This window comes from Adiantum capillus-veneris, chromosome 5 (assembly GCF_014529385.1).
Source record: "Adiantum capillus-veneris isolate H3 chromosome 5, ASM1452938v2, whole genome shotgun sequence".
Lineage (NCBI taxonomy): Eukaryota > Viridiplantae > Streptophyta > Polypodiopsida > Polypodiales > Pteridaceae > Adiantum > Adiantum capillus-veneris.
In genome coordinates this window covers 133,590,082-133,617,871 of record NC_140935.1, presented here as the reverse complement: position 1 = coordinate 133,617,871, position 27,790 = coordinate 133,590,082, and the positions used below count along the sequence as shown (strand labels likewise).

At 44.5% G+C, this 27,790-nt stretch overlaps 1 protein-coding gene and 1 long non-coding RNA gene across 2 annotated transcripts; one reads left to right on the top strand and one right to left on the bottom strand.

Annotated features, from left to right (window-relative positions):
* The first annotated feature begins 457 nt into the window (after positions 1-457).
* Positions 458-27,783, top strand: LOC147458138 (uncharacterized). Its single transcript, XR_015188201.1, has 2 exons — positions 458-866; positions 26,148-27,783. It is a non-coding gene; the product is annotated as an uncharacterized LOC147458138 (long non-coding RNA).
* Positions 934-6,453, bottom strand: LOC147458139 (uncharacterized). The gene has a single exon (XM_086511765.1). The coding sequence runs from the start codon at positions 5,211-5,213 to the stop codon at positions 3,540-3,542; it is 1,674 nt and encodes a 557-aa protein (XP_086367891.1). The 5' UTR covers positions 5,214-6,453; the 3' UTR covers positions 934-3,539.
* Positions 27,784-27,790: the final 7 nt, after the last annotated feature.

The window sequence follows — 27,790 nt, the reverse complement described above, 5'->3', positions numbered from 1 at the left end:
TAGCATACGAGGAGCACATACTGGAAGAGGCATTCACAGCACGCGAGAAAAATGCAGCCGCCTTCACAAAAGCGACACCTGCCTTTAGTTGCAGAGCAGCTGTACATCCGCCTACCTTTCGCCGTGGGCTGCAGATGAGCATGTTTTCATCCATTCGCTGCAAACGAGCCTGCCCTCATCCACGCGGTGCACAAACCTGTCCCAAACAGACTTTCTATTGCAAAAACCCTAAGGTTAATGCCTCTCAATCCTCCTGGCATTCATCACAGCCGTCCAAAATCAACGGCCCAAAAAGTGCACGCTTTCTCCACCAACCTCTCCGAGGGCCTCTCCAGGCCAAAAAGTGTGTTATAACCCAGGCTCCACGGCGCGACGCGTATTCAAGCAGTAAGTTAGCAGTGTGTTATATAATCCCAGGCCCCACCGCGCGGCCTAAACCACCTTCGCGCGACGCATATTCAAGCAGTAAGTTAGCTCAGCCTCGGTCTCTCTCTCTCTCTCTCTCTCTCTCTCTCTCTCTGTCTCGCGCGCGCGCGCGCACTCAGGACGTCAGTTCTCCGCCGTATGCCACGCTTGTTGTCGTCAAGGTCAAGGCGCATGTTCTCCACCGATGACATGCCTGCTCATGACGCCACAGTAAGCGAGTGGATGCATTACAGTGCGAGACTGCTGAAAAGTCAGGCAAGACTGCTGACAAAAGCCAAACAAGCCGAGGCAAGACTGCTGACAGAAGCCAAGCAAGCCGAGACAGAGAAGGGGTATCTTCAATGCCAGCAGTAGACCTTTTATTAGCATTTAAGATACCCCTTCTCTGCCTCGGCTTGTTTGCACGGAAGGAGCTACTGACCTACAAATAAAAGTTACAGGTATGTTGTCCTGACATTGCTCTTTACTATTTGTTAAACCTGAAAACCAGGCTAGAGAGAGAGAGAGAGAGAGAGAGAGAGAGAGAGAGAGAGAGAGAGAGAGAGAGTTGTAGAGAGAGAGAGAGAGAGTTGTAGAAGGAAGTTCTGGGCTTCTCTGCTGCAATTTATTTGAAGAATGGAGGAAAGCTAGTCGAACATGAGTTGGATACACATAAAAAATTGAAGTACAAATATATCATGCACATATTTACCATATCCTACAATCAATGTACTTCTATATATTGCATCTAGGGCTGATAGGTTACTATATGGTACTACTCATCTGCCATATCAATGCAACATGTTTTAGCTCTACATTGCAAGGCTCTTCCCACCTAGTACCTTATGTGTCGTACAACTATCACCAGGCATTCAATCTCAAAAGAACTCCAACTCATCAGCGAAGAATATTCCAACCGCCCTTTATAGGAGGGGTTTCCAAGTATGCCTAGCACGGGTCTTGGACGTCGCGAACTGACCAAAAGGGACGCCGAGAGCTGTATGTTTTGAAGAAGGGTCAGCGAGCACGTTTTGAGTGATGCAAGTTTAAAGAGCAGGTCTTGAGGGAGCAAGGTAGTACTCTCTCGCACTCCTTTGTATTGAGTACTATCACCCGCAGTGGATTGTGGTTTCGCTCCGCTCCCTTAGTTTGGAGGTTGAGCTGGTCACACTTGGCCGTGAGTTGACATGCATCAAAGTTGTTTGTTGCACGATTGCATGCATTGACAGGGATCAATAATATTGTGGGAGCTTTACATTGCACCCTGCGTAGGGCTCTCATCGAGCGCAAAGGCGTGCTGTTTGAGAAATGAAAACCTATTGTCTAAGCTGCTCTGGGAACACGCAGGTCCCGGCCTGTTTCGTTTTTTTGCATGTCCGTATCTTTAATATCCTTAGGCCTTTCCAAGGTCCTAATTCCCATTCACACGTAACTTACCACCAACGATGTTGAACAACTCAAGGGGCCTTGCCCACGCACTACCATCCATAAACCATCTTCTCAGAAGACGCGAATTCCGCACTATTGGTTCCTTGTGGGTTACAAGTGCTCGAGGCCTCGAGAGTCGAAATCGCATCAAAGGGTTGAGAGTTAGTGGACGGTCTTGAGATGTCCTTTGAAAAGAAGACCCGTAACAGGCTATGAGCATCAAGAACCACACTACAAGGCTTTTGCATGCATAGCAATGGATGATACATGGTACTTAGAGGCTAAAGCTTTCGTCAAGGCAATCAAGCCAATCTACGAAGTTTTATGCATCACTGATATGTAGGGCAGCACTATGGGGTTGCTCTATGAGTACGTGGACAAGATTGGAGAGGCTTTTAACAACAATGTCTGTAACAGACTTGGACACTCCAAGTCAAGAATCAATCGTGACAACACCAAATAACCACTTCAAAACAATTCACAGATCACAATAGATTTGCATTGGCCTGGCGGAGTTCCGTGCCTAGAGATATTGGCCCCAAAGACTGGCGCCCCTTTCGGTATTTCTTTTTGTATTAATCAGTTCAAAGTATAAGAGAGTGGCTCGGGATTCACTCTCAGACTCTGCGTCCAGATGCTCTGAGAAGTGAGAGCCCAAGCCACTTATTTAAAGGTTTACAAGGGATGCCAAAAGCAGAGCCCCAAAAGCTTGAAAGCAAAAGCTCTTTTCCCTCTCTCACAAAGAGCTTCTTAAAGCAAAAGCAAATTCTCTCTCTCTCTCTCAATGAGAGCAAAAGCTGAGATTTGCGTCGCTAAAAAATATCCCATTTTTTTTTTTCACCTCCGCGATTTTCGAAAATTGGGGTTTTTGGCAGAAATTAGGGTTGGTAGGAATTTTAGGGTTTTTGACAAAAATTAGGGTTTCGTTGTCCGCCACGTCATCACTTTGTGACATACCCCCCTCTTGAAAGCATTGTAATCGATCGCAATTACGCCTGCAAAATCGACAAAAGCCATAAACCGTCTTAGCAGACACTGACTGTTAGTACCTACGTACTAGGGACACACATCTAGCACATGTATCAAATCGACAGTCACATCACACGACATCACAGGACATCACATGACATTCAATATTCATTCGGATCTTAGACCATGATTTATCGGCAATGTAGCTAGCAATCACATCTAGGTCCAATCGGGACCATAGTTTTTTCATGCGGCAACCATACGTCTCACTCGGGCGGGTATGGAAGCCCGATATAAGCCCGATTCAAACCCCCTGAAGATTCCATACGTGGAATACCATACGACACTAAAAAATTAGTGTATATATATATATATCTCATAACAAATAGCAATTAAAATTAAAACAGTAGACTCTAGAGAGTAGCCCAAAGCCACATAATGCATTAAAACATCATAGAAAATGTAAAATCTAGCTAACTCAAGGAGTCGGGAGCCGAGAAACAGATCAAGATCTCTGATCAATAGATACATCAATGAATCATGATCATACTAGATGGCAAAATATGGAGCCTCCAAAACCAACAAGACTGTGTACTGAGTACTCCAAAATTCAAATGACAAAACATAAATAGAGCCTAGAGGGTGGAGTCCAGCCGCTCGATGCTAAATAGTGAATCCAAAACATAAGTAGAGCTAAGAGGAGTCAGGACCGAGGCTAGAGCAAAATGCAATGAGCTCTAACTCTCATCAAAGGCCACCTCCTCATCATCACCTTCATTATCCTCATCCCAAGCCTCATCCTCAACAACGGAGCATGAAGTCCCAATATCACTGGGCATGCTAATTGGAAGAGACTCCATAACATCATCAGTGCTCTGTGCAATACCCTCCTGAATCTCCTGCAACTCAAGCAAGCGCTCCTCATCCTTCTCTTTGTTAAGCATCTCCAATGTCACCTCCATTCTCTCATAGCCGCGCTCTTTGATCTTGCATAAGAGCCTCAAGTTGGTGTGTATGTAGACAAGCTTCTCGGTATGAGCAGGAAGTAACCTATTTCTTCTCTTGGTGTGAATGAGAGAGAAGGTGCTCCAATTTCTCTCACATGGAGAGACACATGTCCCTTGAGAAAGCACCTTAAGTGCAAGAGTCTGCAATGTGGGCGTGCAAGCCCCAAAAGTCTCCCACCATTTTACACCCTCTTGCATTCTCTTTGGATCCTTTGCAATAGGATGAGCAAATGACTTTCTTTCAGTGAGGAAAGTGTCCAACTCATCAATGAGGGTACCCTGCATGGTCAAATCACCCTTGGTATACTTGTCCAAAAATGTCATCCACCCGTCATGAACCTCACTGTCATTGAATTGCCCTCTTCCTCGCCATATAGGATGCAACAAGTATCCCACAACATGCAATGGTGTGTGCATCATATTCCATCTATCAATGCATAGGTCCTTGATCTCTTGCATCCTTGCCGCATCAATACCTTGCATGTTTTGAATTTGCTCAACCATGCGATCCGTAAGCTCATACACAAGCCCCATGGTGGCTCCTTCCCTATCAACCAAACAAAGTATCTTCAAGATGGGAGCACAAATCTTCAAAATCAACTTGGCCTCTTGCCAAAAGGATGCATTAAACACAATGTCCGAGACCACTATGGCCTTTGCAGTCCTGGATGCCTTTATTTTCACAAATTTTGCATCAATCATAAGCCTACACACACCTTGCATACATCTCTCATCCACAAGACTAGCCAACATGATGAAGTAGTAGGCAAATCGAGTGGCCGATGGCTTCAACAATTCCTTCTTGCTAAGCATTCGAAACAATGCCAAGACAGTGGACTTCCTTGTGACAAATGTGACAACCTTTGTTGCATCTTCAAGAATTTTTGCAATCCAAGGGAGCTTCCCAATTTCCTCAAACAAGAGGTCCAAGCAATGGCATGCACACCTTGTGAAAAAAATGTGTTTCCATTTCTCTTCCACCATTTGCCCGGCCCCAACACGATTAGTTGCATTGTCCATGCATACATGCACAACATTGGAGGGTCCTACCCCAATAATCACATCCTTAAGCTGCTTGAAAATAAATTCTGATGTCTTTGTCTCCCCAGATGTGTCCACAGATTTCAAAAACACAGAACCATGTATAGAGCATGCAAGAAAGTTAATGATAGACCTGCGTCTAGTGTCAGACCATCCATCACACAATTGTGCATCCATGTTTTTTCCATTTCTCGCGCACACCCATGATCTCATGACCAATGCATTTGACCTCATCATGTAACTCTGTGGTGCGCAAAGCATTGTATGTGGGAGGCACATAAGATGGACCAATTTGTCCAATTGCCTTGACCATTTCCAAAAAGAAAGGACTCCACACTTTCCATTCAGGAATGTCCTCTGCATAGAAAAACCTGTGCAAGGCTTGATCTGCTTGCTTGCGTGCTTGCAAGCTAAATGCACTTGCCAAGGGCCCTTGTGCAACCTTCCTCTTCTTGCTCGAGGACCCCACGTTTGATTTGGAAGTCGAAGTCCCAGTGGCACTTACGTGAGCACTCCCTGATGCATGTGTACTCATTGAGCCTGAGGCAGAGGCATTAGCTCCGAAATCATCCACCAAGGCATCTACAAATGCATTTGGGTCCTTCCCATCATTCTGTACATCTACATGCAATCTTGTGACCACCTCTTTGACGTCCTCTGGCACCATGTCACATGGGCCTACACCATAGCCAGAGAGGGACAATAAATGTGCACGAACACGGGAGGGACCGCCGTCCCAAGTATGCCCACAATACTTGCATTTACATGTAAATTGCCCTTTCTTTTGAGGCTTCAATTGTTCTACATATTGCCATTCGGGACGCTTCACTCGGCCCATATGGATTCTGCAAACTTGCAAGGTGCACACTGCAAACCTTGACAAAGTGGAGGCCTCACGAGTAACGGACGGCGTAGGTGAAGAATCAGCCGCGCGCGGGAGAGTGTGTGGGCACTGGGTAGGGCTCTCGGCTCGCGGTCTCGAGTCCTCTCAACTCTCAAGCTTCGATGGGGACTCTATGCAGAAACAGGAACGCTGCAGGTTTTTAATAAATCGTGCAGAGGCGTTTTGGGCCACATTTGAGAAATTGGGGATTTTTTGCCAGCGCGTCAAAAACTGCCCCGCTCCTGTCCGAAAACAGCTACCATGCGGCAACCATGCGCGCACGCGTGAGGAAGCCCGATTGGGCAATCGGACGTGTCTGGAAAAAACTATGATCGGGACCTCATCGATGTCCGATTGACTAACCCCTATTGCAACCATGTCTATTCGAGATCAATCAGATCAAAATGCTGCAGTCATTTCGTCTATCAGTTCCTACACTCAAAAGAAGTCAAGAACAAATCAGTATCATTATCAGGAATTCCATTTCATAAAGTCATCCAGCAGAATACTGTCAGCTCTCAGTATCCCTGAAGCTCAAAGAGTCGAGGCATCTGTTGACAAAGGAGTGGAATAACTCCCCTCTTGTGCATCCTCACTACACCAGATCTCCGGCCAAGCTGAATTTTTGGGTTCCGCTTGGAGTAGACTATGCTAAACCGAAACATCGAGGTAAAGTTTCACAATCCGAGGAGTATCTGCTAGGTCCTCCTCCTCCATCCACTTCGCATCAAATGCAGGAAAGTTCTTGAACTTAACCAAGAACCGCCTTCGGACTTTACCTTTCTTCGTATCCTTATGTGCCAAAATCTGTTTAGGAACAAGGATCTCCTCGTTTTCTTCCACTTCGGGTTGCTCATCAGGCTCCCCATCATCAGATACATCACCCTTGACAGGTTTCAAGAGACTCACATGCAATGCATTGTGAATCCTCCAAGTATTTGGCAGTTTCAATCGGAAGGAGACATCATTTACCTTTTCAGTGATCTGGAAAGGTCCGTAGTATCGCATACTAAGCTTTGGAAAAAGCCTCTCGTTTCCCTTTTTCTTTCGTAGGCGTGCCTTCTCAAAACGTAAGAGAACCCAATCATCCTCCTTCAGTTTCAAGTCGCGATGATTGCGATCGGCTGCCTTTTTCTGTCGTTCTTGAGACTTCTGGAAAGTCTCGCGAACCTTGGCAAAAGCCGTATCCAAATCTTGCGAATATTTATCCGATTCAAATATCTAATCTTTCGTGCTTAGGAAGGATGGAACCTTCGTAGCACTTTCAACAATCTCAAATGGCGTCTTCCCCGTCGAAGAGTGTATCTTGTTATTGTAGGCAAATTCCACTACAGGTAAGTTCTTTTCCCAACTGAGTCTTCTGATCCAACATACAAGACTTAAATAAATCTAAAACCACTGAATTGGCAATCTCAGATTGCCCGTCAGTCTGCAAGTGGAACGATGGCGAGAACTGCAACCGCGTGCCAATGTTCTCCCAAATTGCCTTCCAAAAGAAACTCATAAATCTGGGGTCTCTGTCAGAGATAATCGTCTCGGACGTGCCATGTAATCGAAAAATCATCGTGATCATTCTGTGTTCTCGGGAGATCAAAATGAAATCCATTTCAATATTTTCCCAGGGGCGGGTGGGTATGGGTAAAGGTTGTAACAATTCGTGTGCCTTATGCTTGTCAAACTTGACTTCTGGCATACTGCGCACAAACTCTTCCACATCCTTTTTGAGTCTCGGCCAAAAGAAGTATCTCTCTACCCCTTCATGGTGGTAGCAATGCTACGGTGACCTGTAAAAGGTGGACAGTGGCATTCAGTCAAAACCTTTTCCCGCAATGGCTTTGTAACGCACAACATAGTCTTTCTCATCAAGTAGCCTTCTCGAAGGGAGTATCCAGCTACTGTCTCCCCATCCCGTATCCGTGTGAAAATATCTGCAAATTCTATATCCGTGGCATACTGATCGACCATATCCTCGAAGCTCCTATGATGTATCGCGGAAATAGCTAGAACCAACGGCTTCCGAGACAAAGCATCTGCCACCACATTCTTCTGTCCCTGCACATGGACAATTTGGAAGTGAAACTGTGACAAGATGTTTGCCCACCGCATGTGCTTTTCCGAAAGTTGCTTTTGTGACAAGAAGTAGTGCAAACTCTGATGGTCTGTAAAGACAATAAAATCCGCTCCGAGTAGGTAATGCCGCCAGTGAGTAAGAGCATGGATAACCGCCAAAAGCTCTTTCTCATATATCTGTGCTGTCATCTCCGGCCTAGAGAACAATCGGCTCTCATAAGCAATACATGGCCTTCTTGCATCAAGACCGCACCCAGACTACGACCACAAGTATCACAAAATACTTCAAATGACTTCTGCAAGTCCGGCAAAGTCAAATCTGGTCCCTGTTGCTGAGACAAAGTGTCCCAAAAAAATGTATCTCTGAAGCATATGATCTCTGTGTTCTGCTTCATTCTTGGAGAAAACAATGATATCATCAAAGAAAGTGCCAACAAATAGCATGTACTCTTGAAAAATCCTGTCCATCATCCGGTTAAATGTCGTAGGAGCATTGGTTAAGCCAAAAGGCATCACCAAAAACTCAAATAACCCAATAGTCGTCCGAAAGGCTGTCTTTTAGACGTCTCTCGGCGCGATTTGGATCTGATGATATCCACTCTTCAAGTCAATCCTAATAAGGAACGAGGATCCCTGTAACCTGTCGAGTATATCATCGATCCTAGGAATCGAAAATCTGTTCTTGATGGTGATTTTGTTGAGAGCGCTATAATCGATGCACATTCTCCAAGATCTGTCTTTCTTCAAATCCAACAACAGTGGAGAGCAATACGGTGAAGTACTATGTTGGACAAGACCCTTTTCCAAGAGGTCTTTCACTGGGTTCATAATCTTTTCATTCTGTACTCGGCTCACACGGTAAGGTGGCCGGTTCGGTGGCGTGCTTCCAGGTATCAGATCAATGGTTTGATCTTTAGGCCCTCTAAAAAGCAATCGGCATGAGTGTGGAGAAAAATCTTGGCGTTCTTTTGATCAGGTCAAAACATATTCAACCTTTATTCATCGTTCAGTTCGCTCCCAAAAGAATGAGTTAAGAAACTGAAGTTCATCAAGTACAATCTCTAAGCCCTTCATTTATCAAAGTTGCTTTCTCGGCCTGGTAGTCAACCACGGCGTAGTTCTTGTGGTACCAAGGGATCCTGAGTAGAACGTCGCTCGCGTGCCCTGAACACCCCTGTCATTGCAAACGAAGTTTGCCAATGCTCGGTGTAATGGCAACATCCCATCCGAGTGCTAGTTGAACTACCTCCGCCTGTGGCGTCAGTCTGTCGGGCGTAATTTCCAAATCGAGGCGCCAATTCCAAGTGAAAAGAAGTCGGCCTTGGCTCCTTCAAAAGAGCTTCCTAATCCTTCACTTTGCCCCAAAAGCGGCAAAGTTTGTACTTTCATTAATTAGATTCGGTGCAGGTCCCACGCCATGTGGTGCCAGTTCTGCTTTTCTATCTGCCTTTTCTGCCACGTTCCTCAGCTGCTCTCGAACTCTCAGGCCTGTCGTCGTCTTTATCATTCCGTTCTTTCTGTGTCTTTTTACGGCACTTCGGTGAGATATGTCCCTGTTCCGCGCATCCAAAACACTTCCCCTCTTTGATGAAGCGAGCTCTCTCCTCAGGAGTAAGCTTGGGTCGTGCATCCTTTTTCTCTGGGTTGCTCTTTTTCTTTCTACTTTCATTCCCAGAAGTCTGTTCGGCTCATTGTGTCATGGCCTCATCTGTGGGGTAGGTCAGACTGCCAGAGTGAATGGCAAAGCCCCGCTTCGCATGACTCATCAACTCCTGAATCGAAGCTGACTTCTGTTCCAAGCAGTGATCTCGGATCTCTGAAGGTAGACCCAAGGTGAACCGCTCAATTTGTTCTCTGAACGAGATCTTCTTGAATGAAGAGGCGGGTAGAAAAAGAGCTCCAGAATCTTTCACAATAAGCATTGATTGTATCTTTCTTGGTCATCCGAAGATGGTTCCAAGCAGCTCGTATATCTCGTTCATATTCTTGTGTCAACCAAGAAGAAATAAAAAGCTTTTTAAATTTCAGCCATTTAACTGGCGCAGTCTTGTTCAAAAGAAGCGTGGACCACCAAGTACGAGCATTCCCCTTAAGGTAAGAGGTAGCTCTCCGAATCTTGGAGTGCTCTGAATAGCATCCTCCCGTGAAAGCAATGTCAAACTGCTGTATAAAAGACAAAGCCTTCGAAGCATCTGAGTATCCTGAAAAAGTATCAAACTTGATCGAGTGGCCACCTTTCTTAAACTTTCGGACTTTCTTGCTTTTATCTTCGAGAAAGTCATACTGGTTGGCTTTGTAAAAATTCTTCTTGTTCGCATAGAAGTTTCCATCAGAATCTGAGCTGTCTGTAGACGAGTCCTCAGTAGAACTGTCAGGCTCTGGGCGAGATTTAGCCTTCTTTGCCTTTTTTCTTGCCCTTTCTGAAGCTTTGTTTCTTGCTTCGCTTTTTACCTTTTCTGTCTTCGTCGCTCGAATCTGAAGAGCTAGAAGAACTGTCAGAAGAAGAAGAAGAAGAACTAGGTACTCCTTCAAATCGAACACGCTTCTTCTGTTTCTTTGCCTTATCAAAAGTTGATTGACGACCCAAATATCCCGGGAAGTCAGTGCTTTTCTTCTGCTTTTTGGCTTTCTTTTGCGCGTCATAAGTTGGGCGATCCGTGCATCAACCACCTCTTCTAATTTCTTCTCTGAATATTTCTTGGGAGTAGAAGGTTTCTTGAGAGTGGGTTTCGGGGGTGGTGTAGTGGTTTTCTGCCACTGCTCATGCACTTCCTGAAAAGAAGTCTCGCTCATATATTTTGCAAATTTTGGGTCCTTCGCAAAATTTAAATTCATCTTCGTTGCATCGCCGATCAACTGGCGACGCTCCATCTCTTGCCGCTCCGCCTGAGTAGGCCGAGGCGGGCCATACTCTCTGCCGGATGCTTCGTTGTGATCCCTTCCCGCATCTCCAGATGCAGAGGGAGTCGACTGATGCTTGCGTGAAGCCATAGGTGCCGTGGAAAAAAAATTGGGGATTGGGTTTTCCGTAGAAGAGAAATCGGTCGTGCTTTGATACCACTGTAACAGACTTGGACACTCCAAGTTAAGAATCAATCGCGACAGCACCAAATAACCACTTCAAAACAATTCACAGATCACAGTAGATTTGCACTGGACCGGCGGAGTTCCGTGCCTAGAGATATTGGCCCCAAAGACTAGCGCCCCTTTCGGTATTTCTTTTTGTATTAATCAGTTCAAAGTACAAGAGAGTGGCTCGGGATTCACTCTCAGACTCTGAGTCCAGATGCTCTGAGAAGTGAGGGCCCAAGCCACTTATTTAAAGGTTTACAAGGGATGCCAAAAGCAGAGCCCCAAAAGCTTGAAAGCAAAAGCTCTTTTCACTCTCTCACAGAGAGCTTCTGAAAGCAAAAGCAAATTCTCTCTCTCTCTCAATGAGAGCAAAAGCCGAGATTTGTGTCGCTCAAAAATATCCTTTTTTTTTTTTTCCATCTCCGCGATTTCTAGAAATTAGGGTTTTTGGTAGAAATTAGGGTTTGCAGGAATTTTAGGGTTTCTGGCAGAAATTAGGGTTTCTGCTGTTCGCCACGTCATCACTTTGTGACTATGTCTCCCTTCCTCACTAAAAGTAAGCGACTTTTAAAGTTTATGGTCGTTGATTATAATTTATGTATAGCTTATGGGCACTAACGATATTAGTGGGGATGCCGTGGTATTTAGTCAATACTATGCATGATGAACTGATGGTTATATTGTCTTGTGGGTGGCTACCATGTGTCTATACCCTTGCGCTTTTCTTTAAGGGTGAATCTAGGCTTATCTCGAGGGTCTTTTGCTCTCAGACTTTGCATCTAGATGTTCTGCAGAGAGGTCCCAAGGGTTCTTTATAAACAGTACAAGGGTTGCCTAAAAGTAGAGCCTCAAAAGCACTTTCCCAAGAGCACTAAACCCCAAAAGCTTCAGGTTCAAAGCACTTAATCCCCAAAAGCATTTTCTCAAAAGCTAGCGCTAGAAATTGCAAAAGCAGCGAGTAAAGTTGGTCATGTCACATCATCACTCTTGTGACATTCCCCCCTCTTGAAAGAATTGTAATTGCCTTTAATTATGCCTGCAAAAATAGTCAAAGGACCGAAACTCTCTTTAGTAGATACTGACTCTACATACTCATGCACCAAACTCCACCAATCCAACACTTATACAAAGACATCAGTCACTAATCAATTGCATTTTTGTCGAGGGTCTCAAATACAAATCCTGATCATTAACCGTTTAGCAATCACATCCAGACCGCACTGATTTCTCTCACGGATGTCTTGATCTACTAAATCTTGTTACTATCAGGTTCATATCTTTTCATTTCACATTGCAACCAAGCAAACCATGCCCATGACCATCCCCAGAAGACAGTACATCCACATAGCATGCAATGCACAAAAATCGCGCACTTAGTTCATAATGAACACCATGCTTCAATCATTAAATCTAGCCATCTCATTTTGTCCAAAACTCTTGATACACCTAGATCATTGTGCAACCATCTCATCCTTCCGGAACTCTTGATGCACTCACACTAGTATCCAGTCATCTCATCCAGATCGACATTTTGATGTACTTCAATTCACATTCAGTTCTCATCCACTTAGCCATCACATCCAGACCTCATGGATCTCTAATAAACATCTAGATGCACTAAGTTGAAATCATTCATGAGACAAAATGCTGCAGACATTTCATCTTTCTCTACATGTCTCTGTTGCTAAATGGACTATTTTCTTATGTTCTCGAGTAATTTCTTTTTACTGAAATTAGGATATTTAGAGATGTGCACATGAACCGTAAGGTTAGGAATTGTAGATCTAGTGGAATTATTAAAAGCCATCAGGAATGGAAAACTCTGATGCGTCATATGATGGGTGACATTAAGCATCACGAAGGGGTTTTTCCGTTAGTTCGGTAGGAGAGACCGGGAAACGAATATTCTTGATGCGTCACGTGATGGGGTGACGGGAGCATCGGAAAGGGAATATCTCGTTGGTTTGGCAAGAAATCCGAACTGGAAAGAGGAATACGTGTAAAGACGCAAGCACAAGAATAAAGATGGGTTCTGAGAAGTTTTTTAAGAGAAGCTTTTCTTAAAAAGCGGAATATTTTAACGAGTTTTCCGGGTAGAGAACACGCTTTCCCGCGAGGAATCTATGTCTGCTTTGCATTTGTGTATGTGATTGCATCCAAAAAGAGGAATACGCGTAAAGACGCAAGCACAAGAATAAAGATGGGTTCTGAGAAGCTTTTCTTAAAAAGCGGAATATTTTAACGAGTTTTCCGGGTAGAGAACACGCTTTCCCGCGAGGAATCTATGTCTGCATTGCATTTGTGTATGTGATTGCATCCAGGGACGCTTGGGAAGTGCTGTGACAAGCATTGTTTTTAACGTATAAGGTTTTATTGAGTTTTTGGGCAGGTTCAGACCAATTTTAAAATATGTCGGCCGCTCACTTAATAAGTGGGCAGCCACTTAGAAAATAAAGCAACAAAACCAGCCAGTGAATTCTCGCTGCCTATTTGGGGCAGAACAACAAAAAATAAAAATCCGTCACGATCTCTACGTGGGCAGCCTTTGCTCAGTTATTCTTGCCGTGGCCAGGGAGCTATAAAAGCATCCCATGCCCTCACTCAGAGGAAGGAGTTGCCAGCGCCAGCAAGAGAAGACTCTGCTGCCAGAAGATGCAAGAGATCGCGAGACTACGAAGCACAGAAGTCGCTTTTCCCGCACAAGAGCGACACTGGACAGGTATCTATTGTGGATTTGCCATACGAATTGTTGTCCTGTGTTTGTGTGTGTGTTTGCAAGTACTTCATCGCGAAGGAAAAGCGTGAAGGCTTTGGCCTACGCTTGGGAATTCCAGGAACGGAATTCGGAAATTGTCTACGGAGTCTTGACTCCGAGTACAGACGGAAAAAGGATTGAGAGCTCGCCTCTCGGATTTCCCTTACGGGAAGGAACGACCATCGAGTCAGAGAATTAGAACGGAGGGGTTTTCTCCGGTTCTTGTGCTTGTAAAAAGAGTCTCCCTAATAAAGGATTCTCTTTAAGGGGGTAAACCAGCCCATCTTCTTGTCCCAAATATCGTGTCGAACTTCTCCCTCAACTCTGTTTAGTTGAAAGATTATTTATTTTCATCTTGTTGATTATTTGTGTGCGCTCCCGTTTGTGACAGTGGTATCAGAGCTCAGATTCCTCTCTTTCTCTGCAAAGGATGATGATTCCGAGAAGGAACGGAAAGAACCATGACAAGTCTATCAATAACAAGTCAAGAACAAATCAGTTTCATATTATACGGAATTCCATTTCATAAAGTCATACATCAAAATACTATCAGCTCTCAGTATCCTTGAAGCTCAAAGAGACATCTGTGACTCTAGCCTCAAAAATCGAGGCATCTGTTGACAAAGGAGCGGAGTAACTCCCCTCTTGTGCATACCCAGTGCACCAGATATCAGGCCAAGCTGAATTCGGGGCTCCATTGGAATAGACTCTGCTAAACCAAAAGCTTCAAGGTAAAGTTTCACAATCTGAGGAGTATCTGCTAGGTCCTCCTCCTCCATCCACTTCGCATCCAATGCAGGATACTTCTTGAATTTAACAAAGAACCGCCTTCTCACTTTACCCTTGATCTTTCTGTCCTTATGTGCCAATATCTGTTCTCGAACAAGGATCTCCTCGTTTTCTTCCACTTCGGGTTGCTCATCAGGCTCCCCATCTTCAGACACATCACCTTTAAAAGGCTTTAGGAGACTGACATGAAAAGAATTGTGAATTCTCCAAGTTTCGGGCAGCTTCAGTCGGAAGGAGACATTGTTTATCTTTTCGAAGATTTGGAAAGGTTCGTAGTACCGCATACTAAGCTTTGGAAAAAGCCTCTCCTTCCCCTTTTTCTTTCTCAGGTGTGCCTTCTCAAAACGTAAGAGAACCCAATCATTCTCCTTCAATTTCAAATCGCGACGATGACGATTTGTTGCCTTTTTCTGTCTTTCTTGAGATTTTTGCAAAGCCTCGCGGACCTTGGAAAAAGCCGTGTCCAAGTCGTGCGTGTACTCATCGCCTTCAAAAATCTTATCTTTCGTGCTTAGGAAGGGTGGAACCTTCGTAGCACCTTCAATAATCTCAAATGGCGCCTTCCCCATCGAAGAGTGTATGGTGTTATTGTAAGCAAATTTCACCAAAGGTAGATACTTTTCCCATTGAGTCTTCTGATCCGAGATGTAAGACCTCAATAAATTAAAAACCACTGAATTGGCAATCTCAGATTGTCCGTCAGTCTGCGGGTGGAAAGATGACGAGAACTGCAACCGCGTGCCAATGTTCTCCCGAATAGCCATCCAAAACAAACTCGTGAATTTGGGGTCCTTGTCGGAGACAATTGTCTCGGGCATGCCATGTAATTTGAAGATCTGGGCCACAAACAGTCTCGCTAAGTGATCTTCACTGGAATGAAATGAGCCTGCTTGCTAAATATGTCAATAACAGTCCAGATACCATCGTGACTACTTTGTGTTCTGTGGAGATCAAAAATGAAATCCATTGCAATACTTTCCCAGGGTCTGGTGGGTATGGGCAAAGGCTGTAACAATTTTTGTGCTTTATGCCTGTCAAACTTGACCTTCTGGCATACCAAGCAACTGCGCACAAACTCGTCTACATCCTTCTTGAGTCTCGGCCAAAAGAAGTATCTCTCTACCCCTTTCAAGGTGGTAGCAATGCGGCGGTGACCCGTAAAAAGGCGGACAGTGGCATTCGGTCATAACCTTTTCCCTCAACGGCTGTGTAACGCACAACATGGTTTTCCTCATCAAGTAGCCATCCTGAATGGAACATCCTGCCACTGTCTCCCCATCCCGTATTCGTGTGAAAATGTCTGCAAAATCCGTATTTGTGGCATACTCATCGAAGCTCCTATGATGTATCGCGGAAATAGCCAAAACCAACGGGTTTCGAGACAAAGCATCTGCCACCAAATTCTTCTATCCTTGCACACGGACAATCTGGAAGTGAAAGTGTGACAAGATATTTGCCCACCGCATCTGCTTTTCCGATAGCTGCTTCTGCGACAAGAAGTAGCTTAAACTGTGATAGTCTGTGAAGATAGTCAAATCCGGTCCGAGTAGGTAATGCCACCACTAAGTAAGAGCATGGATAACCGCCAAAAGTTCTCTCTCATAAATCTGTGTTGTCAATTCTGGCCTTGAACAATTGGCTCTCTTAGGCAATGACATGGCCTTCTTGCATTAAGACCGCACCTAGACTACGACCACAAGCATCATAATATACTTCAAATGACTTCTGCAAGTCTCGCAAAGTCAAAACTAGTCCCGTAGTCAATTTCTCTTTAATGTCTGAAAGGCAGTCAGCTGTGGGTCCCCACGAGAAAGGGACTCCTTTCTGTGTCAAGATATGCAAAGGGGAAGCAACCTCTCCAAACTTTCTAATGAACCGTCTGTAGTACGAACACAAGCACAAGAAGCTTCTAACTTCATGGACATTCTTCAAATCAGGCCAATCACGAATAGTCTCTATCTTGGCCGGGTTCATTTTCACTCCTGTTGGTGAGACAATGTGTCCCAAAAAGTGTATCTCTGGTAGGAAAAATTCACTTTTCTTCGCATTAATCACCAACTTGTGATCTCGTAATGCCTGAAAGACCTGAAGCAGATGTTCTCTATATTCTGCCTCATCCTTGGAGAAAACAATGATGTCATCAAAGAAAGTGCCAACAAATAGTCTGTACTCTTGAAAAATCTTCTCCATCATCCGATTAAATGTCCTAGGAGCGTTGGTTAGGCCAAAAGGCATCACCAAAAACTCAAATAATCCAAAAGTCGTCCGAAAGGCTGTCTTGTAGACATCTCTCGGATGTGATCATATCCACTTTTCAAGTCGATCCTGCTAAAGCACGAGGATCCCTGAAGTCGGTCAAGTATATCATCTATTCTAGGAATCGAAAATCTGTTCCTGATGGTGATTTTGTTGAGAGCTCTATAATTGATAATTGATACACATTCTCCAAGATCCGTCTCTCTTCAAAACCAACAACACAGGAGAGGAGTACGGTGAAGTACTAGGCTGGACAAGACTTTTCCAAGAGGTTTTTCACTTGGTTCATAATTTCTTCATTCTGGGCTCGGCTCACACGGTAAGGTGGCCGGTTCAGTGGTGTGCTTCCAGGTATCAGATCAATAGTATGATCTTCTGGACGAGCGGGTGGTAACTTGCCTGGTAGGCCCTCTGAGAAGCAATCGACATGAGTGTGGAGAAAATCTTGGCGTTCTTTATCAAGTTCATACATATTTGTCCTATTCTCATCATTCATCTCTCTCAAGAAGATCGAGTAAACAAACAGACTGGATTTCATTAATTTTGAAATGGACGAAGCTGATAGAATAGGGACAAACTGGCCCTTAAGTTTTACATCTAGTACAATGGTTATGCCCTTCTGTGTAGTCAAAGTCGCTTTTCTCGCTTGATAGTCGACCACAACGTTGTTCTTGTGGTACCAGGGAATTCCCAAGAGGACATCACAACCTTCCAAAGGCATTATGTAGAGGTCCTCATGCCCCAAATACCCCTGACAATGCAACCGAAGTTTGCCATTGACAGGTGTAATGGCTACGTCCCTGCCGTGTGCCGCTAGAATTGCCTCTGCTATTGGTCCCATCTGATCGGGTGTGATCTCGAGCCGCGCCGCCAATTTAGGTGAAATGAAGTTGGCCTTAGCTTCTCCATCAAAGAAGATCAGGGCTTCTTGGCCTTTTACTTTGCCCCAAGCTCGGCAAAGTTCTGTACTCTCGTCTATCGTGCTTGGTCCAATACCCACACAATCTGAACCAGTCCTGTTTTCATCTTGTCTTTTCGTCCACGTTCCTCAGCTGCTTTCGAACTCTCAGGCCCTTCTTCGTCCTTGTCGTTCTGTTCTTTTGGTGCCTTTCTAGGGCACTTCGCGGAGATATGCCCAGTTTCCCCGCATCCAAAGCACTTCCCCTCTTTGATGTAAAGAGCCCTCTCCTGAAGAGTGAGTTTGGGTCGTGCATCATTTTCTTTCTTTTTTGGGTTGCTCTTCCTCTTTCTACTTTTATTTTTCGAAGTCTGTTTGGCCCTTGCATCATGATTTCATCCGTGGGGTAGGTCATACTGCCTGAGTGAATGGCAAAACCCCGTTTCGCATGACTCATCAACTCCTGAACGGAAGCTGACTTTTGTTCTAAGCAGTGATCTCGGATCTCTATAGGAAGACCCACGGTAAACCGCTCAATTTGTTCTTTGAACGAGATCTTCTTAAATGAAGAGGCTTGGTAGAAAAGAGCTCCAGAATCTCTCGCAATAAGCATCCACTGTGTCCTTGTTGGTCATCCGAAGATGGTTCCAAGCAGTTCGTATGTCGCGTTCTTACTCTCGAGTCAGCCAAGAAGAAATAAAAATCCTTTTGAGTTTCAACCATTTAACCGGCATTGTCTTGTTTAATAGAAGCGTGGACCACCAAGTTCGAGCATTTGCCTAAGAGTAAGAGCCAACCCTCCGAATCTTGGAGTGCTCTGAGTAACGCCCTCCTGAGAAAGCTATGTTAAACTGTTGTATAAAAGACAAAGCCTTCGAAGCATCTCTATAACTGGAAAATGTGTCAAATTTAATTGACTGTCCACCTTCCTTAAACTCTCATACTTTCTTGCTTTTATCTTCCAGAAAGTCATACTGGTTGGCTTTATTAACATTCTTCTTCTTTGAATAAAAGCTGTTGTCGTCAGAGTCCGAACTATATGAAGACGAGTCCTCTGTAGAACTGTCAACCACGTGGCGAGATTTAGGCTTCTTTGTCTTTTCTAGCCCTTTTGGAAGCTTTGCTTTTTGTTTTGCTTTTTGCCTTCTTCGCCTGAGTCAGAGGAGCTAGAAGAACTGTCAGAAGAAGAAGAACTGGGTACTCCTTCAAATCGAACATGCTTCTTCGCTGTCTTGCTGATGAATATGTAGACCGACGACCCAAATAACCCGGCAAGTCAGCGCCTTTCTCTGCTTTTTGTCGTGCTTTTCTGCTTTGTTTTGCGCGTCAAAAAGCAGAGCAATTCGTGCATCAACCACCTCTTCTAATTCTTGCTCTGTATACATCCTTGGAGTAGGAGGTTTCTTCAGGGCCAGTTTGAAGGGTGGTTCTGTGGTCTGCCGCCACTGAGCATGCACCTTGTCGAAGGAGGTCTGGCTCATAAATTTTGCAAATTTCAAGTCCTTCGCAAAATTTAGCATTATCTTTGTTGCATCGCTGATCAATCGTCAATGCTCCATCTCTTTGATCTCCGCCTGAGTAGGACGAGGCGGGCCGTACTCCTCGCATGAATCTTCGTTGTGATCTCTTCCCGCATCTCCGGATGCACAAGAAGTCGACTTATTTCTGTCTGAAGCCATAAGTGTTGCGTAAAAAGGATCAGATTTCTCGTAGAAGAGAAATCGGCCGTGCTCTTATACCGGTGTAACAGACCTGGACACTCCAAGTCGAGATTCTACACGACACCACAAGAATACACTTCAAAACAGTTCATAGTTCACAATTTATTCACTGGCCCAACGGAGTTCCGTGCCTAGAGATATTGGCCCCAAAGACTGGCGCCCCTTTCGGTATTTCTTTTTGGATTAATCTGCAACTCAAAGTACAAGCGAGTGGAAGGCTCTCACTCTCAGACTCTGCGTCCAGATGCTCTGAGAAGTGGGAGGCTTGCCCACTTATTTAAAGGTTTACAAGGGATGCCAAAAGCAGAGCCCCAAAAGCTGAGAATTAAAAGCTTTTAAAATAAAGCATATTCTCTCACAAGCCTTGGGAAGAAATAGAACAAAGCTTTAAATAAATAAAGCTCCTTCTCTCTCAAGCATGGTGTAGATTCTACGTAACCAAAAGCTGCCAGCGAATTTCTGTAAAAAGCGCCGCAAAAAGCGGACGTCCGTACAGCCTACCTCGTGTCAGCAGTTCCCCGTTTTCCGGGGGTTGCCATACAGCCTTGCCAGTCAGCATTTCAGCGTCCGTACAAGGCAGCCACATCATCACTCCTTCCTGCAACCGAGAGTCCTTGCCAGTGGGGGTGTGTGTGTACTGGGCAGCCACATCACCGAGTTGTGACAAGACGTCACCGCAAGATGCGGATTTTCAAATCTTGTGACAAGGACGTGAAGTTTGATAACTACACAGGATGGAGAGATATCTCCAAGACACCGTCTTTCATGAGGCAGGTTTAAGTTGCTTTTGCCAACGGAAACTTCACTGAAAAATCCAAGTTGCGTCATGTTGGGATGCATCTCAAGGAGATTGCGAGCAACTGCTGGCTAGCCAAAATTCTGGAAGGTACTCAAGCCAGAACTTGGGCTCAATTCAAAGCTGAATATTATGAACAATTTCTTCCACTTGATTTCGAGAAGGACATTTGGAAGGAATGGGACTGGCTCGCCCAAAAGGAACAAGAGAAAGCCACGGCTTATGTTGACAAGTTTTGGTCGGTTCTTCTGAAAGTTATGCCTTTTATGAAGATTTTCGACGAGGAAAAGATGCGAAAGTTTGAAGCAGGTTTTAAACCACCACTTCGGAAGAGCATGAAGGTGTACCCACGCGACACCCTTCAGCAGATGATGGAGTCGGCAATCATTGCCGAGGATTTACATTCCACTGGTACCTCCAGACGGATGGAACATAGCACATATCGTGCAAGGCAAAGAGCGCTCAGCGGTCTATGATGACCATGGCAACCAAGGCAAAAAGCGTTCCACAGAGGACCCAGATGAGCCTAAGAAGCCAGAGGGTACCGGAAAATGGCTTAAGTATCTCACACCGAACCAAGTACAAACCTTCAAAGAACAAGGAAGGTGTTTCTATTGTGGTGAAAAAGGACATATGAAGCCCGATTGCCCTGTTCGGTAACAACGGCAGGAACAAGCATCTTCGAAGAAGGAACAATCGAAGAAGGAACCCGCTCCATCGAGCTTGAATTCCATTCCTGATATGCAAGGGAATACAGAAACCGAGAAAGGGAAGTGCCAGCTCCTTAAAGGCTGGGGATCTGTGAATAACCAGTGGGTGTTGATCCTCTACGACCCTAGATCGACGGACAACTTCATCTCACTTGAAACTGTAGAACGCTTGGGCCTTACACCGGCTCAACTTGGAACTCCGGTCACTTCCTGATTGGCATTTGAGGGGTTGACCACCAATGTAACTCCAGTGCAAGGACAACTCAATCCTCAGATTGGTGAATACAAGGATAACAAATGCTTTTTGATGGCACCTATTGAGGGATGTGATATCATCTTGGGTATGCCATGGCATTACCATATCCAACCGGTCCAAGATTATGTAGAAAAGACCCTCGCTTTTGAGCATGAGGGCAAGAACATTAAAATTTTTGATGATGTAGGGGATATCTCCATTAAGAAGGAAATAAAGAAGTGCATTTCTGCTTACTTGATTTTCGCACGTGAAAGAGATAAAACTTATGAGGGTTCGCTCTCTAGTTTGGAAATTAAATGTTTTCAATTTCTTGAAAAGTATAAAGATTGTTTCACGGATACTCTACCAAACATGCTACCTCCGGAACATTCGGAAGATCATCGCATTGATCTCGTACCAGGTAGCTCTCCCGCAAACCTACCCCCTTATCGGGTTAGTCTTGCTTAACAAGAGGAAATTTTGAAGCAAGTCAATGAGCTTCTGGAAAAAGGTCTAGTACGACCAAGTACTTCGCCTTACTGCTCTCCAATTCTATTGGTATAGAAGACAGAGGGCACGTTTCGAATGTGCATAGATTATCGATCTCTAAACAAGATCACTATCAAGAATCGCTTTCCAATACCCCGGATTGATGATATTCTCGATAAGTTGCTCGAAGCAAGCATCTTTAGTCACATTGACTTAAAAAGCGGGTATCATCAGATACGCGTAGCCCCTGAAGATGTCCATAAGACTGCCTTTCGCACAACTTTTGGAATTTATGAATTTTTGGTAATGCGTTTGGCTTGACTAATGCTCCTGCCACATTCAATCGAATGATGGATCGAATTTTCAGCCCACACCGAGCTTTCACAGGAGTGTTCTTTGATGACGTACTCGTCTTTTCAAAGATTGAGGAGGAACATCGGAAGCACTTGGATATAGTGTTTCAGGAATTGCGAAAGCATGAGTTGCATGTGAATGCAAAGAAGAGTGAGTTCTTCCCGACTGAGATACACTATCTCGGCCATATAGTCTCACACAACCAAGTGAAAAAGGATCCAGCAAAGATCCAAGTCGTGCAAGATTGGCCAACTCTCACTACGATACATGATGTACAAAGTTTTTTGGGATTGTGTTCTTACTATCGGAGGTTTATCCGAGGCTTTGCTCAAGTAGCACGACCACTTCGTGACCTAACAAGGAAAAAGATCCCTTGTAGGTGGGGATCGAGACAACAAGGTGCCTTTGGTAGGCTAAAGTACCTATTAAGCCATGGACCTATTTTGATAGTGCCAGACTTAAGGAAACCATTCAAGGTTCATTGCGATGCTTCAGGTGATTGCATCGGTGCAATGCTTAACCAAGAAGCCCATGCAGTGGCTTATGAAAGTAGACGACTTAAGGATGGAGAATTGCATGCCTCGATCTACGAGAAGGAACTTATGGCTGTGATCCACGCCTTGTCTACCTGGGAGCATTATCTTCGAGGAGTGGATTTTGTGATCAAAACCGATCACCAGAGTGGAGTTCCGTGCCTAGAGATATTGGCCCCAAAGACTGGCGCCCCTTTTGGTATTTCTTTTTGTATTAATCAATCATCAAAGTACAAGAGAGCGGTCCCAAAGACTGGCGCCCCTTTCGGTATTTCTTTTTGTATTAATCTGCAACTCAAAGTACAAGCGAGTGGGAGGCTCTCACTCTACGTCTAGATGCTCTGAGAAGTGGGAGGCCTACCCACTTATTTAAAGGTTTACAAGGGATGCCAAAAGTAGAGCCCCAAAAGCTGAGAATTAAAAGCTTTTAAAATAAAGCATATTCTCTCACAAGCCTTGGGAAGAAATAGAACGAAGCTTTAAATAAATAAAGCTCCCTCTCTCAAGCATGGCGTAGATTCTAGTAGCCAAAAGCTGCCAGCGAATTTTCGTAAAAAGCGCCGCATAAAGCAGACGTCTGTACAGCCTGCCACGCGTCAGCAGTTCCACGTTTTCCGGGGGCTGTCGTACAGCCTTGCCACGTCAGCATTTCAGCATCCGTACAGGGCAGCCACGTCATCACTCCTGCCTGCCTGCCTGCAGCCGGGAGTCCTTGCTAGAGGGTGTGTGTGTGTGTGTGTGTACTGGGCAGCCACGTCACCGAGTTGTGACAACAGCTTTTGCCAAGGTCCGCGAGGCTTTACAGAAATCTCAAGAAAGACAGAAAAAGGCAGCAGATCGCCATTGTTGCGATTTGAAATTGAAGGAGACCAATTGGGTGCTCTTACGTCTTGGGAAGGCACGCATGAGAAAGAAAAAGGGAAAGGAGAGGCTTTTTAAAAAGCTTAGTATGCGATACTACGGATCTCTGAAAAGATAAATGATGTCTCCTTCCGACTGAAACTGCCCGACACCTGCAGGATTCACAACGCTTTTCATGTGAGCCTCCTGAAGCCTTTTAAAGGTGATGTCCCCGAAGTGGAAGAAAACGAGAAGATCCTTGTTCCAGAACAGATATTGGCACATAAGGACAGAAAGGTTAAGGGTAAAGTGAGAAGGCGGTTCTTGGTTAAATTCAAGAACTACCCTGCATTGGATGCGAAGTGGATGGAGGAGGAGGACCTAGCAGATACTCCTCAGATTGTGAAACTTTACCTTGAAGCTTTTGGTCGGAGATCTGGTGCAGTTGGTATGCACAAGAGGGGAGTTACTCCGCTCCTTTGTCAACAGATACCTCGACTTTTGAATACTAGAGTCACTGATGTCTCTTTGAGCTCAGGGATACTGAGAGCTGACAATATTCTGCTATATGACTTTATGAAATGGAATTCCAGATAATATGATACTGATTTGTCCTTGACTTGTTTAAGTGCAGTAACTGATAGTAGACGAAATGACTGCAGCATTTCGGTCTGAATGATCTCGATAGACATGGTTGCAACAGGGATTAGTTAATTGCGCATCTATGAGGTCCTGAGTGGATCTAGATGCGATTGCTAATTGCGTTGCCGATAAATCATGGTCTGAGATCCGAATGAATGTTGAATGTGATTTGTCATGTGATGTCCTGTGATGTCAAGTGATGTCCTATGATGTTGTGTGATGCGACTGTCGATTGGTACACGTGCTAGATGCGTGTTCCTAGTGTATTGGTATTAATAGTCAGTGTCTGTTAAGACATTTTATGGCTTCTGTCTGTTTTGCAGGCGTAATCGAGGGCTATTACAATGCTTTCAAGAGGGGGGTACGTCACAACTCAGTGACGTGGCTGCCCAATACACACACACACCCTCTGGCAAGGACTCCCAACTGCAGGTAGTGACGTGGCAGGCTCGTACAGACTGACCCGGAAATCACGGCGAAATTTGCAGTGCATTCGGCGGGATGCTGACATGGTAGCTGCGAACGGAAAAGCCCTGCTTTTTATCTACGGAAGGGCTGAACTCTCTTTACGCCGAGGCTTTTTGGGATTTGCTTTATTTCCACTAAGCTTGTGAGAGAGAGAACTTGCTTTTGATTTTGAAGCTTTTGGGCTCTTCTTTTGGCATCCCTTGAAAACCTTTAAATAAGTGGGCACGCCTCCCACTTCTTAGAGCATCTGGACGTAGAGTCTGAGAGTGAGAGCCTCCCACTCACTTGTACTTTTGCAACAAATTAATACAAAAAGAAATACCAAAAGGGGCGCTAGTCTTTGTGGTCAATATCTCTAGGCAGGGAACTTCACCGGGCCAGTGTCAAATCAATTGTGAACTGTGAACTGTTTTGAAGTGAATTCTTGTGGTGTCATGGTAGAATCTCGACTTGGAGTGTCCAAGTCTATTACACCTGCAAGGTGATACATTATGCTGGTATGGGTTGACGACATCATGGTTTCAGTTACATGGTTTCAGCATGGACGATTGCCTCCATTCCAGTACTCCTTGGACGCACCTCCCTATCTCTCACAGGGACAAAGATTACTCATACGTTAGGATTCGGTTCAGCTAGATACCAGGAGGACAAGGATACAACTGATACAGGAGTTGGGCACGAAGATATCTTTCTATAGAGAGCATCTTCTCCATCTCACGGAGGACAGATTTGTGACTAGGCCCCGATACATGGATACACACTTATCTCATGCGATACCGTGTGCTATTGGTGAGATACGCACATCCTTGCATCAGCTTCAAATCGAGACTGACAGATTTCGAGGAGTACCATAAGAGGTCAGAATATGTTGCTTATGCCATATAGAACAAGAGACAAAGCTGCACTACATATGTCATTGCCCGGTGTTCTATGAGATACGCTGCCGCTTTCATTGCCTGTTCAGAGAGGGTTTTGGACCACTTTATAGAGTCATGAGATACAGGATCAGAGATGTCTAGGACTGTTTTTATTCAAGCTGCATAGATATAGAGAGAGCTTGCTGAGGACACCAGGGGAGAGCTAGTCTCAGAGGCGGATCATAGATTTCTTCACACCAGCCATTGGGCAGCCAGAGGAACATTTGTCACAACAGAGTTCAGATCTCACCCACACCAAAGGTACGTTGATTGATCAAGCGATTGAGCTAGCGAGATCCCAAATGCCCACGACCTCCGGGGGCTTCACAGCATTGACGGAGGTTGCAGCAGAGGATCCAGATCACTCTAGCTTGACATGCGAGACGCCCAGTCAGAGTCTTGACCATGGAGGATATCGATGAGATTCGCCAGCGACCGATGAGGGATCTCTCTGATTTTGATCCACTTACCTTTGTTGATTTGTATCACTCATTGTATGAGCTCACCCATTCTCTCTCTCTCTCTCTCTCTCTCTCTCTCTCTCTCTCTCTCTCTCTCTCGCGGTCATTTTGGCCTTTTGAAGACGTTAATATAACATTTCATTTCATCCATCTCTCTCTCTCTCTCTCTCTCTCTCTCTCTCTCTCTCTCTCTCTCTCTCACACACACACACACACACACACACACAAAAGAAGGGGTACCACGTAATCAAAATTACAGGCCCGAAAGCATTACATGAGCCCATAGGCACACAAAATATAACAGATCTGATTTTTGTGCTTGTTTGAAAGTTGGTTTGGACTGATAATCTGTGCATACAAAGCTGAAGGTCTGGTTTTTTTAATTTATTGTATCTCTTGTCAATGAAGGATACGAATTTTGTTTTTTCCGTGATATGATGATCTCATTTCACGGAGAGTACATTCTAGTGACGCTGAGAAGTTTGCAGAGATCTGCCTCTGTCCATGCAACGGACTAATGTGGGCGTAGTGTGGTAGGTTGACTATCAATTTTTTGAATGCATTTTCGAAAATGGGAACTGGTTTGTCTCTTTATTGATTTGTATTTTCTTCTATTTTGCTTGTTTACTTCCGCTAGATCCACATAAGGAATGTGTTATTTATGCAAGAAAGAGTGATTAAATTCTGTCTGATATGAGGAGCTGTATGTTAATAATATGAATATACTTGGAAGTGATTTATTGCAAAATGTTCTGGCCCAAAAAAAAGTGTGATAAGGATTTTTTTGATGTTGATGTTATGTCTCGCCGAGGCCATTCTGCATATATGTAATTATGGAGAATTTGATCTTCATCAAAGCTTCCATAGTACTGGCACTCACGAGTGGATTTCGGATAATCAGTCACATCCTTACTGAAATGTCAAAAAAGTTTTTGGTGATGCCATTCGGGCTTATCAATGCTCTTGCAACGTTCAATAGGATGATGTACTGGATTTTTAGAGAGCACAAGCAGTATGTTGACGCATTCTTTGATGATACAATGTTTTCTACAAGTCCGAAGCAGACCATCAAGAGCATCTAGCATGGGTGTTTAGAGCCACAATGTCATCAGTGTAAAGAGAAATGAGTTCTTTATGAGGGAGATGCACCTGTTTGGGCATGCGTCGCCTGAGGGTGTATTGCCAAGGCAGTGAACGTGGTCTTTGAAAGAGCCCTTGAGACACATCAAGGTACTTGTGTGGTTGACCTCTGTGTGTGTGTGTGTTTGTGTGTGTGTGTGTGAGAGAGAGAGAGAGAGAGAGAGAGAGAGAGAGAGAGAGAGAGAGATGTTGATATTGGTAGTCTGGAGAAGAGCCTAAAAAGGTTTGGATAGCTATCGATTTGACGGAAGAGGAAGAGTCCTTAGATGTCTTATTGATCCACATTGGATATATCTATCCATCATATTCAAGGCGACACTGATCTTGTTGCAGTATTCTATGCCTTTTCGCATATTTTGCATGAAACATGCCATAGACGAGAAGGGAGAAAAGCATAAAATTTTCTGAGTGCCGCAGGGGAATGATCTCCTTTGCTTTGCTTTGCGCCTCTGTTTATTTTGGACTAGTGATCTTGGCATCATAATGCAACCCCCTTCTTAAAGGACATGTCCTTTGCAGAAAAATTAAGTGAAGTTAGCATAATCGTGTCTGCTCAACCCACAAATGTAGAACATTCTTTAGCAAAATTCTGGTTTCTTTTGCTCGCCGCACCGCACCGCACCGCACCTGGATGATGATGTCAGTGTCTGCTGATTGAGCTCGTGATTGCCATTCAAAAGGTACATAGATACAGAAGGGCAAGCAAGCTTGGATGATAGCAAAATATGCAGGACAAGTGGTGGGTGTGTTGGTTCAAATTGGCGGCAAAAGCTTCCTACCGATAAACATTTACTTCAAATGGGAAAACCCAGCTTCCACAATGTTTTGACGGAGTTGAGAACACAAGTCTCCACTATTTTGTATAATTGAATTGTACATTGTAATGTGATGAATTCATTCATGATTTTCAG

Bases quoted from the DNA above. Each gene is read 5' to 3' on its own strand.
- LOC147458139 (XM_086511765.1), bottom strand. From the start codon at position 5,213: ATGCAGAGGACATTCCTGAATGGAAAGTGTGGAGTCCTTTCTTTTTGG.